Source organism: Panthera uncia (assembly GCF_023721935.1).
Source record: "Panthera uncia isolate 11264 chromosome A1 unlocalized genomic scaffold, Puncia_PCG_1.0 HiC_scaffold_17, whole genome shotgun sequence".
NCBI classification, from domain to species: domain Eukaryota; kingdom Metazoa; phylum Chordata; class Mammalia; order Carnivora; family Felidae; genus Panthera; species Panthera uncia.
Genome location: NW_026057577.1, coordinates 61,942,979 through 61,956,432, shown reverse-complemented (window position 1 = coordinate 61,956,432; position 13,454 = coordinate 61,942,979). Strand labels below are relative to the sequence as shown.

The following is a 13,454-nucleotide window of genomic DNA, read 5'->3' as shown; positions in this document are numbered from 1 at the left end:
TACATGAATCCATTTCTAAACAAGTGAAGAAAATACAAATCTTCAAAGAATAAGATCAGAGTTCTATCTCGTACCTTCTGCCTCCTCTCCTAAGCTGTGATGTTTTCACAGCACCTTACACAGCTTTCCATTTAGCTCTCATCACATTTTGTCTTGTAAATATTTGTAAACTTGCTTGTCTCCACTTGCTAACTACAATCTACTTGAGGGCAGTCAAGTGCCAAGAATAAAATTAGTGCTCAGTAAATAGTTTACAAGTGATTGAATGTTAGATAAAAGGGGTTTAAACTTTTAAATACAGAAAACAAAATATGCCTGCCATGCAGGGGCCATGAAAAGTAGGAAGCAACACTTGATTTGGACCATGAAAGATGAAAGAGTCCTTCCAAAGGGTAGAGAGTGTGAAAAAGCAAGGGAGAGGGCATTGTGGGCATGAGAGAGAAACTCCTGAAAGGTAAACATGTGAACACCAGATGCCATAGACAGTCAGCATCCACCTGGACTGGGTTAGGGCTCTAAGCTCAGCAATAGGGTGGGATACAAATTTTTATTATAGCCAATTTCAAATATTTGGAAAAGTAGAAACACTGACCCCCCATATACTATTGTCCAGCTTCCGAAATTATGATGATGGCATCTCATTTTATTTTGCTTTATATAACCCTATTTCTACTGAATATTTTTCAAGAAAAACTCAGAAAGCATATTATTTTATCTACACCCGCTGCAAGAAGAGATAAGGACACATATTTTAAAATGCAATTGCACACAAAAAATTTAAGCTAACCCTTGGAGGATAAAATTTCAGGAGCTTGCTTGCTGCCTGAAAGTGACTTGATAGTTTCCACATAGTCTGGGATAGAGGAGCAAGGTGTGTTTTAAAGGCTCAAATAAACTGCATGTGCAAAAGCAAGCTTGCAGTTACCACTTACTAGCTCCACCCCAGTTTTTTACTTTTTTTCATCATTTACATTCTTAATGTCACCATCTACCAATCAGGCAGCTTTCACTCAAGCTCCTTGTCAATGTTCTCATGTGCATAAATAAGAGCACGAAAAACTAATATCATTTTAAATGTCATGACTATGCTGCCTTTTCAACTGTAATTGTAACAATGTCTTAAATTATATTGGGCCTTTATTAGAGACTAAATGCTATGTTCTCCAAAGAATTTTTCTAATTAGGAAAAAATCATTCTTCTTCAAGATGTCCAAATTATATGCTTTGTATTTATGTTCCAAGATTTTATTCTGTCTTGGATTCAAATTGCATATCAAATCATGAGCTGTCTTCAGTAACAGGCACACCCCAAACCTGTATCCTAGAGAACCGAGTACAGTGCCTTGCTCTTAGTTGTGACTTAGGAACTTTTTGAATCACACTGACAAAAAAAAATTATACATTTTTTTGAGAGACTGAACTACATGTAAATTGGAGTTAGCCGTGCAAACAATTTCTTCATATAGAATCTTGGGTAGGGTAACGCCCTCTGATTACTCCCGATTACCCACCGTGCCCAAAACAGCACCCAACAAGAGAATAGCCTCATGTCAATATAATGAAGAAATTCATGTCACCAGAAATTAATGAATAACTGGGTCTGCAGAAATCATCTCAGCAATCAACACATATATAAATAAAGATACGAAAAAGACATTGATGTTTGTGCTTCCGACATTCCACCGTATTGGTTTTCCACTGGTGACAACAGCTCCAAATATACAAAAATATAGTATGAGAACTTTTACAAATAGAAAAATAATTTCAGATATATATGTGTACAGGATGTGTACAGAACTGATAGGCACTGAAGACAGTAAAATTATACTCCATGATTTCTGTCTTTTTGCTATTGAATATATTTACTTTATAAAGTTACTGAAATTTACATTAGCTTTCATATGGGCCATGGTATGAACATCTTATGTGTCTAACAAATTGTTATTTGCCAACAACTAGGGTGAATTGGACTGCGAAATTATAAATATTAAGGAATGTGTTTTCAAAACATACTTCAACTAACTGAACTTCTCACATCATTTGATATTATTCTTTTCCATACAATATATCATTCTTATTAATCTCCTTTGTCGTGATACATACCAGCCCTTCATGGGAAAAGATATGGTTTTTGATAACATTTTGACATATAACTATAAAATAATCATACGTGGAAAATAATCACACACCCTTGGTGTCACCTGTGTAAGTGTAACCTTTCTTATTTTTGTAATGCTGGATGAAAGCAATAACCATTTGCTCCATAATTCAGCTGTAGGAATTACACATTTTTCCACAGAGCCAAGGTTTCTGCAATTATAGTCTTAGATATTAAAATATTAACTCTATGGAAGCAAAACAAGTAAATAAATAAAATGCTAACAAACATGTAGTTTCAGAAATGCCCCTGCTTGTAAGAATCAAGATTATTGAAATGTGTCCACCCAATGTGCTCAATACAGTGAAACTTCTACAACTTTGGCTAAGACATAGAAAATGACCCTGATTTGCCTGGAATGTATTATTTCCATAATCATCAAACATTAAAATTCAAGTAAATCTTTTGAGTTGGTATAACAATAAGTTGACCATTTATTCCTACAATTAAAAAATAATAAAGTTGTCATATAGGGTTTCACTTTGATTTTAAGAAGGGGTTGCATGAAGTTATGTTAAATTTGAAAAGAACTTAAATAAAAATACAGTACACTAAATTTGGAACTGAATCAATCGTGTTTCAGTAACGTTCAATTGTTCATCAAGAATAACCACTAAAGAAAATTTTTTCCTAATGTCCATGATAGTCCACCAAATATACCACAGTGAGTTTAAACCAGAAAGGTTGTCTAGGTCTTTAAAATTATTACAAATTAAAATATCCTACATTCTCCACTATTTCCATCTCGAGACATCTGGGAAACAAAATCCAACCCAAATGGTTTCTTTCTCCAGATTGAAACACTTTGACATTTTCCTTTCACTTGGGGTCTAGCTGCCAAGGAAATCTCTACTGGATAAATTAATTGTTTCTCTTTTCATTGGCATTGCTGGAGTTCTGAGCAAAGAGGACGAAAGGCATGAGGGGACAGGCAGGGCTACAGCAGATCCTTCCAGCACTAACTGGGGTTCTTAGCTGGATGCCTGGAAATAGGTCTTCTTAGATAGAACCATCTCAGGCTCCCCTCCACCCCCATCACTGCAGGGGGCAGTGGTAACTGACAGAGTCTTTTCCTCCTTCCTTTTGGCTCTGATTCAGCTTACAGATCCCTCAGCCAAGAACCTGAGAAGGCAGGATGAGATCAGGAAGCCTTCCTGGATCTCTGCCTCCAGTGAAGAGTGCCAGCTGGACTGCCCTAGAGGGACAAACGTGTCCTGCAGAGGCCCTGGGTGGACAGGACTTGATTTAGGCTATTGAAATTTCTTCTTGTAGAGTCTTCCAGGACAACTTATAAAAGAAAACATTTCCTGTGTCCTGGTTACACTATTAGTCAATTGTACATTCATCTTGAATAGGGTCTGCGGTCTCATAAAATAGCACTTGTGATATAACCTACCAATTACTGTGTCAGTGGGACAATTTTTCATATTCCACATGCTCAAGTATTAATCATTTCTAATTATAGTAAAAAATCCAAGGCAAGGCCTTGAATAACCACTCTAAATTAATAGTCATTTATTTATTTATTTATTTATTTATTTATTTATAATGTTTATTTTTGAAAGAGAGAGAGAATGAGTGGGGAAGGGGCAGAGAGAGGGGGACAGAGGGCTCTGTGCTTACAGCAATGAGCTTGATGTGGGGCTTGAACTCATGAACCATGAGATCATGACCTGAGCCAAAGTCCAATGCTCGACTGACTGAGCCACCCAGGTGTACCCCCTTTTTTTAATGTTTGTAAATTAACAGTCTTTTATGGGGAGACATTTTGATGCAGTGGTCTTTCTTAAAGTCCGGCAAATGATACAACTTTGCTTCCTTGTGATGTAATTATTATCCTTTAAGGAAATTGTACAGAAAGTTATGAGAGGGTTCAATGACCGCTAGTGATGATCTGACCAAAAAGAATGCTTTTGGAAAGTAATTGCATCTTCCCAGGCAAAGTCAAGTGCCGAAGTCACACTGTTCACATTTGTTAAGTGCTTTTGCATTCTCAAATATTTTACTTAATTCTTTGGCATTAACTCAAAAGATGTTTATTCTGTATCTACCTTGTATAGGACAAGTTTTGGGAAGGTTTTTCTATTTTTCAATTTGCAATAAAGAATGTTTTTAAAAGCTAGTTTCAAATTTCAATATACGAATATGAAAGCTGAAAAATAGTAATAGAAATATTTTTAAATGAAACCTTTCATTTTAGCTGCACCATTCAAGGACAGAAAAATTAAAATAAGATTAAGGGCTACACTAAAAGTTGAAATGGATAAGAGTCACAGGAAGCCTGGGTGGCTCAGATAGTTGAGCGTCTGACTTCAGCTCAGGTCCTGATTTCGCCGTTCAAGAGTTCGAGCCCCAGTTCGGGCTCTGTGCTGACAACTCACAATCTGAAGCCTGCTTCAGATTCTGCCTCTCTCTCTATCTCTGCCCCTCCCCCACGCTCTCTCTCTCTCTCTCTCTCTCTCTCTCAAAAATAAATAAGGGGCGCCTGGGTGGCTCAGTCGGTTAAGCGGCCGACTTCGGCTCAGGTCATGATCTCGCAGTCCGTGAGTTCGAGCCCCGCGTCGGGCTCTGTGCTGACAGCTCAGAGCCTGGAGCCTGTTTCCGATTCTGTGTCTCCCTCTCTCTGACCCTCCCCCATTCATGCTCTGTCTCTCTCTGTCTCAAAAATAAATAAACGTTAAAAATTTTTTTTTTTTAAATAAAAAATAAATAAATAAATAAATAAACAGAAAAAAAAGGATAAAGTCAGGATACTCTCTATGGAGGTTGTGCTACACTGGAAAGAATTATCTTATTAATATGAAGTATGGGTGCTTAATTAGGTTTTTGCTAGACATGTAAACTCACTTTAGAGTTTCTCCAAATAAGAAACCTCCTAAATGAAAATTTCTTCTCTGTAAGTTTTTAGAAACATATGTAAAAGCAAGTATATACCTACATTTGAATCATTTGTTACCGTGTTTGTTCATACATTTAAAAGGCTATATTAAACAAATTAATAATTATATAAGAAAGATTACTAAGAAAAACATGGAAAAAACAAAATACCTTCTCTCTGAGCACTGTTTCTATACCCTCTACCACTATTAGTATTCAATATTGACTTTTTCCCAGCTGAAAAGGACTCAGTAGAAATCCCTTTTAAGATTAGTGACTAGTAGCAGAAGGTAAATTCTCAAGGGAGGCTATTTGAAAAACATAACCTGTGGATGAATCATTCCAGCAAAGAGAATTTTAAGGCTTGGATTGAGCTCTTAGCAAAAGGGTAAAATCACCGAAGTTATGAAAAAGCAAAGCTGACTATGACATGCTCAGAGCTGAGACACTGTTGATGAGGAAAAGGGACCGTGAGAAACCATTTCAAGTTGACCAAAAACTGCAACTTCATTGGATGGAGATTCTGTTAGGTTTTCACCAATCAAGTGGCATTTGCTCAGAGTTGTTCCTTTTTGTACCACTAATCCCTTGGCCTCTCCTTTGGACAGGTGTGGTGTTCCCTTACTTCCCACGACTGGGGCGCTACAATCTCAATTTTCACGAGGCACAGCAGGCTTGTCTGGACCAGGATGCTGTGATTGCCTCCTTTGACCAGCTGTACGACGCCTGGCGGGGCGGGCTGGATTGGTGCAATGCCGGCTGGCTCAGTGACGGGTCTGTGCAATATCCCATCACAAAGCCCAGGGAACCCTGTGGAGGCCAGAACACGGTGCCCGGTGTCAGGAACTACGGGTTTTGGGACAAAGATAAAAGCAGATACGATGTTTTCTGTTTTACATCTAACTTCAATGGTAAGCTATTAACTGTACTGCCTTCTTTCCTATCCTGGGGACCAATGCATACTCTAACGCCACGCTCAACTTTTAATCTTACCAATTAGAAAAGAACATGGTTTTGATACACTGTTCCCGTTTGAACATGTAAAGTTCTTCACTGTCATAATTTTTTAAAATATCCACCCAGGGCAAGCAAAAATGCTTATTGCCACTATTCTTAGGTTTTATTGCATCAGATTATCATAAAATAGTTTAAACTGTAAGGGTTCTCTTTCTTATTGACAAAGATGCTGCTGCCCCTGTGCGCAATACAGATGCGTGCCCTGGGATACAGAGCTCTTAATGAAGTGAAGGTAGCTTCCGAGTCATACTCTCCTTCTCTAAATTACAAAGCCAGTTATGTTCAGGGTTGGTCAGCAAAGCGCACCATCAGGAGAGAGCTCAGAGTAAAGAGAACTTGGCAAGAAAAATTAAGTAGCAGTAACACTGGATGTGAAAGCAGAAGAAGAGAGATCAGGTTGCCTCGGTGTTGCTGATTGCCTTCCATGTAACCCCCAGCCCTGTCTTGCTCCATCCAGAGCCAGCTACGTAATTTGTGGGGCCCAGTGCAAAATGAAAATGAGGGCTCCTCATACAAAAATTAAGAATCTGGGGCACCTGGGTGGCTCAGTCGGTTAAGCGTCCGACTTCAGCTCAGGTCACGATCTCGCGGTCCATGAGTTCGAGCCCCACGTTGGGCTCTGGGCTGATGGCTCAGAGCCTGGAGCCTGCTTCCGGTTCTGTGTCCCCCTCTCTCTCTGACCCTCCCCCATCCATGCTCTGTCTCTCTCTGTCTCAAAAATAAACGTTAAAAAAAAATTTAAGAATTTTAAGATGGTGACAGCAGTAGGTTAAAGCAAGCATGAGGCCCTGTGTAACTGTACAGGTCACACATCCATAAAGCCAACACTGGCCCCATCATTTTATATTTTTGTTCCCTGATGACATGGTTTAGGAAAAATAGCAAGGGATCAGGGATCAACAAACTTTCTGTGAAGGGCCAGATAATAAATATTTTTGGTTTTGTGGGCCACAGGGTCTCTGTTGCAACCACTCAATGTGGTTTTGTACACTGTAACACAGAACAGCCATAGACAATTCTACACGGATGGGTGTGGCTGTGTTCTAACAAAACTCCAGTGGACTCTTGTGCTCCAGTTTGGGGACCTCTGGTGTGGATGACAGAACGAACCTTGTAGCTAATGTTGCGGTGGCCTCTACCTTCCCTCCAAATCGCGTTGTTTTAGTCACGGAAGAATTGGCAAGCATTAATTTATTCTTCAATAATCTGTAGGTAATGGAGGGCAAGAAGACATCACATTGCAAAGGGTAATCAGATAAAAGAGTGTGACTGTATGCTACCTGAAACTAAAAGTCTAAGATAATCTTCATTGTTTCACCGCAGTCGGTGTCATACTTCACACATTGTATGCATATTTAATACACATTGAAGGCATCTCAGTAATGAACTTTACTCAGTAAGTGGTGGAGACTAACTTGCTCTTTCTTGTGAAATCAAGATATGGTTAGGTGTCAGGGCTCCCACGGAGAGAAGTTGAAAAAAAAAATTCATTCTCTTTGCTAGTAGGTGAACAGACTGGATTCGCATTCTGAGTCCGTATTATTTATGGCAAGTGACTTCCTGTATTTTTTGCATTTTCATACTGTAGTCTCTGAATAAGAATAATGTCTTATTGATACCTGTAATGAAAAGGACTTGAGGGCTTTTGAGTTTTTTTAAATGGACTTTTATGTCAGGAATGTGTTTTGATCTTTTCACATTCAAATTTTGCCTCTCCAGAAACTTGTGCTGGGGCTCCGTCTTGCTACAGCTAGAATTTAAATAGCTCTTGCTTTTAACATGGAATTCTCGCTCTAGTGCTACAGAAGGGCCCTTTGAGTCACTAATTAGCTAACAGAAACTGCAACTGTCATTTCCCTTTTCTGCTTTCAAGCTATAAAAGGGCATGTCTGAACACATACTAAGGGGCAAGGAATAAGTTAATTTAACAGCAAATGACTGAGGGGCACTACATTAAAGTGACAATCCTATGTTCCCAGAGCTTTATAGACATTGCTCTCTATCCCCCTCCCTCGAGAAACGCTTCCGTTTGGGCTCCTTCCGTCTCTGTACGGCGCAGTCGCAGACAGGCCTTTGACGCGCGCTCTCTCTCTCCTCCTCCACAGGCCGTTTTTACTACCTGATCCACCCCACCAAGCTGACCTATGATGAAGCGGTGCAGGCTTGTCTCAACGATGGTGCTCAGATTGCCAAAGTGGGCCAGATCTTCGCTGCCTGGAAACTTCTGGGATACGACCGCTGTGATGCGGGCTGGTTGGCGGATGGCAGTGTCCGCTACCCCATCTCTAGGCCAAGAAGGCGCTGCAGTCCTACTGAGGCTGCCGTGCGCTTTGTGGGTTTCCCAGACAAAAAGCATAAGCTGTATGGCGTCTACTGCTTCAGAGCATACAACTGAGGGTGCCCCTAGAGCACGCCAGTGTCAAGGTCATTGAGAACATGTGAAAGGTGTTTTTTTTTTTTCAATACGAACTCATGCAAGTTTTACCAAAACTGTGATAACCCTTTTTTACTTACTGTAAAGAGTCATTTTCATAAAGACCAATTCATCAATTTGTTTTTTTTGTAAAGCTATCACTCAGTATATATTATAAATTAATACAATTTTAAGGGAAGCGCTACACAAGGAGGCTTTAGAGCCAAACTGTTTCGGCTACATCATCCCAGCGAAGTATCCTTTCATGAATGGGGCACGCGATAGCTTGAGAATTGCTAGGATTAAATTAAGGGAAGCACGGCTACTCAGAGCAGCAGCTCCCACAAGCACAAATTTTACACATTTGTACAATTTTGAAATGTACTACAATCAGCAAATTAGAGCAACAGATTTGAAATACAGGCTTCTTTACATAAACTGAGATTCTGAGAGATTGCACAAAACTCAGTTACACATGGGACAATCTACACTTTTCTAAAAGATATTATTTCAAGTCTGCAATAGACACAATGTTTTACTCTTAAAAATCCTGCCTTTTGACCAAGAAATAAAAATTTAAAAAAATTCATATGGACTCCAATGCATATTAACAAGCACAGTTAAAACTCCTTAATAACCCCATTTATATGAAGTACGAAACGTAAATAAGCAGATAATATTTAACCAGTGAAAGACTCCTATCTTCTTTTAATTAAAATCACACATGCCTGAGAAGAATGGTTCTATCTTTTGAGTAGCTTTACTGAATTATATTTAAATTCTAAGGGCCGTTTGCTAAGCAGCATTAGCATCTACTCAGGGCAGTTATATAGATAAACTGCTGGACAGAAAAATTGTAAAATTTAGCAGCTTGATTTTATGTTAGCCTATGAAATATTATTGTCCTATAAAAATAACTTTAAACTATTTAATATTTCCTTATTTACCTTACATGAATACAATTTAAATCACCAAAATAATGTATAACTATACACTTGCCTAAACAAATACGGACCCGACATTCAAAATTCTTACTATTCTTATTTGTATGTTTACTAGAAAGCCCAACTGGTGCCTGTGTGGGAGGAAAAAAGTGAACAAGTGGTTCTAAACCTTCCTCCATATAGAAAATGTGGTCAATGATATCACTTTCCTTGCTGGTCGTCATTAGGCTCAAATGAAATGTGGAAGCTCTCAGCAAAGAAAGAGTTTACACTAAAATCTTCAAGGCTGTAAATGAAAGGGTAAGACCAGCTTCAGAAAAACAACTTTAGACATTAGCAGCTCCAATATTAAATAAAGCTCTGTTTTCCTATATTTTTATGACTGTTGAGACCCCGCAGGGACCAATATTTGTATTCAAATTACATTTCATGGTTTCCCATTGTTTCACAATGAGTTCTAATAAATGGGATTTAGTATAATAATCCAAGTATGACATAGCTGGTATGCTTTCATGAATGTTTTTATGTAGATTTTCCTCCCGTGAACATGAGTAAATAAATCTGTTTCCTGAATTGATTGTGGTTGCATTTAAAGCTCTGTAATAATTCTAATAAATTCACTCTATATAAATGTAGAGTTACATATGTGGAAGGTATAGAACAATCGGAAGTCCATGAAACCATAATTATATCCATACATTATTTAGACAAAATATTGTAAATAAAAGTAGGCCATTTCTTTTGTCGAAGTAGATCTGGGAAATTCCCGATGCTTTAATATTTAAAGAGGACAATGTATGCATGCACTTTTTACATTAGGTTGGATATGCAAATTGTACAAAAATATAAATCCAAAGAGATTGTGAAGTTCAACTCAAACACACTGCTGATATAACTAGAACTCAAACTTCAAAATTAAAAATACCTGAACGGTCTAGGAAAAGATGAATATATTATTTAAAGAGGGGTATCTCCAAAATAACAACTTTAACACCTCCAATACGGGGGTTAGCTTATTGGAGGAAGCCCATACTTGAATGATTATGACCCACATTACAAGAATTTTATTGGAAATCCAAGTGGGAACAAATTTCTGTTGAGGCAGATATATTATTTTCAGTTATTGCTGCAGAACTCTACCTTTATAATATTAAGCATAGTAGTGTTTCTTAACTTTTGAATACTTACTAGTATTGGAATTGGTGCTGATCAAAATCTCTGGAGTGACTGTTAGCTAAATAAAATCTATACTGATTGCACACCATTTTTCCATGCTTGTAAAAAAAGAAAAAAAAGAAAGAAAAAAAAAACCTTAACAGAATGAATACTGCTGGGCAGAATTTTTATCTTCTGACTTCCCTCCAAGGATCAGAATCCTCTTATCCCTTTGGACTTCTACCTGAGTAAGGGTTTTTTTAATGTTCTTATTTTGCTGTTTTCCACCAATGTCTATTTTCCTACTTCATTCTCCAAGATATCTCATCAAGAATTTCTAAAAAAGAAAAGTTATCCAAATACAATTCCTAACAGAAAGTCAGCATAGCACTGACAAATTCAGAAATTACTCCTCAGACTAGGGTTCCAAGAGTATCAGAGGGATGAGATGGGAGTCTGGGTTAGGAAATCCTGTTTTGATCATTTTGTCCATAATTAACACTTGTGACCCATATAAAGAACAAAGTTGATTTGAAAATTCCACTGAGTTACCTACATTTGAAAACACAAACAAAAAGAAATGATTCATATGAAAAGAAGGAATGGAAATGAAAATAAGTCACATTAACACTGGAAACCATCTTTAAATGACTGCTGCCATATTTTATCACAGTAATTTTTAGTCAAATATGGTATTTGTAAATTTAAACTTTCTGTCATAGAAAGGGGGCCGGTACCTGTTAAAGCTTTATTGTATGCAATAATATAGTTGCTTATTATTTTGGCAATTAGAAGTAGACTCAAAAGAGATTCTGATTTGGTTGCTGGCAGCCATACTGGGTTTCTTGATTTCAGTGCTCCAAAGAATATGGTGGTCTCATGGAGTAGCTGACCACTAAGGAGGGGAGGATTAAAAGGGAATGACCTGTCAGTTTTCAGCATAGAATGCATCAAGAACAATCAATGGATAACTGACATAATTTTGTTGATAAGTGAACTGTATCATAGCTCACTACTGCCAGAGCAGCAACGATGTACAACAAAAGAAATGCAAAATTCAAAAGTCATTAAACCACCTGATTAAAAGAACAATCAGTACTTAAAGGCATTTAATACCTACTGAGTACAAATCTGAGGAGAAAAACCAATCTGTATTACCAAAAAAAAAAAAAAAAAAATGTTTTCATTTTCTGTAAGATACAATGAACTGGTAAACAAACATTAAAAGTCAATTTTGTGTTACTGCAGTATCTTTTGATTCTTCTGAGTTGTAGAATCTTAGCTATTATTCTTCGGTGAAACTCTGTAAGTTACATCATTTCAAGAAAAGACATTTAACCCATTCTTGTTTTCATGCATTTCAGTTCAAATTGTAAACACATAACATTTTCCATTTCCTATTATTTTTGCAAAGCTAAGGTGGGGGGGAAGGTACATATCTATAATAATGATAAATCAGCAATAGTATGTCCCAAATCTATTGGCTTTTTAAAAATATTTTTATATAACTCAAATATTTTAATTTATTTTCTTCACCAGGTTAGCAATTGCAGAAATCTGTGGTATTGATTAAATTAATGTACTTGAGACACTTTATGACTTCAATTATTAGTACTGAATTAAAAGAAACACCTTTATTTTCATAGTAAAGTTTCTATACTCTAGCAACAAGGAATGTACTTTTCAATGTTTCCATCCCTTCCCTGAATTTTCAACATGGAAAATAGTTTCTGGAGAGTGCTAGTATATAGAAATAGATTCTTGGATACAGAGGCTGTTGCTGGTACAATGAATGACTTGAATTCAAACACACCCAAAATAGTTTGAGGCATTGACATTCAAATAGAAAAGAGCCCTTTAAAATTTTACCCCTATTTATGTGGAATACAATGAACAACCTTGGAAAAGAAAGTTCAAGGGTAAATATCAAATTACATAATCTTTAAGTGTTTAACTTCTGGCAGAGATGAAGGATATCATCTTCAACTTTGCCAGCAAATTTCATGTATGACTACTGCCCGATGAAACACAAAGCCTGGTTGGTACTAGCATCGAAGGGTCCCATGGAATTCCATCGTACTTACATTAAAAACAAGTTAAACTGTTCACATGTGATGTCCTTAGTCCCCTACCAAGTGTTAACACCTCATACTGAGACTATTCTGAAGTAAAAGGGACCCTGTCTACTATGGTCAGATATGTAAGGAGACTAAAAATAGTAAAAGATTATGGGGTAGTATGAGGGAGCTACGGATGCACTAAGAAGAAACTGATACCAAAAGTGTAAGAAAAGGATATTTCCTTTCCTGTCTCAATTTCTTGGGCTTTCTATTTAGAATTGCTTAGAGACACAGCTTAAGATGGCTCCGGAGTCTTTGCTTCTCTGTAAGGTGATATATTTGGAAAACTGACATCAGGCTATGCACACCAATCTTAGGGAGGAAATTCACTGCACACAGTTTTTTTCACTAAAGAAGCTAACAAAGCTTATTTATTTTCTCTATATTTCTTTCAGGCCAATAAATTTTGTCACCTCCATAGCCACTCATCATCTTAAACAACTTGGGTCAGCCCAGAAGGTGATTCCATGTCTTTCTTGAAATCAACCAATTTTCCTTCTCCGTTTATCTCTGTCCACTGGGGCTGTTCAGTATCACATGCTTCAGCTATTAAAAGATGGCTCTTTATTTAGTTGTTATCTGACTACAGGCTGAGCTCTATGTATCTAGGGGAGTATTCCCAAGGTGTAGGAAAAAGCTCAGATTCCTCATTTACCTAACAACGAAAAGCTAGTGGCTTTAACAACAAATGCAAGATTCTTGGATGGCAAGGAATTCTAAGAATGTTTTCGTCTCATATTTTTCTTTCTAAGGAAAGGGCCCCATTGCCA

At 37.5% G+C, this 13,454-nt stretch overlaps 1 protein-coding gene across 1 annotated transcript in view; it reads left to right on the top strand.

Moving 5' to 3' along the window:
• HAPLN1 (hyaluronan and proteoglycan link protein 1) overlaps positions 1-9,940 on the top strand; it is a 34,065-nt gene extending 24,125 nt beyond the window's left edge. The window contains exons 3-4 of the mRNA XM_049649771.1: positions 5,644-5,946; positions 8,158-9,940. Coding sequence (XP_049505728.1) covers positions 5,644-5,946; positions 8,158-8,447 — 593 coding nt within the window. The 3' untranslated portion in view covers positions 8,448-9,940. The remainder of the gene's footprint in view (positions 1-5,643; positions 5,947-8,157) is intronic.
• The last annotated feature ends 3,514 nt before the right edge of the window (positions 9,941-13,454 follow it).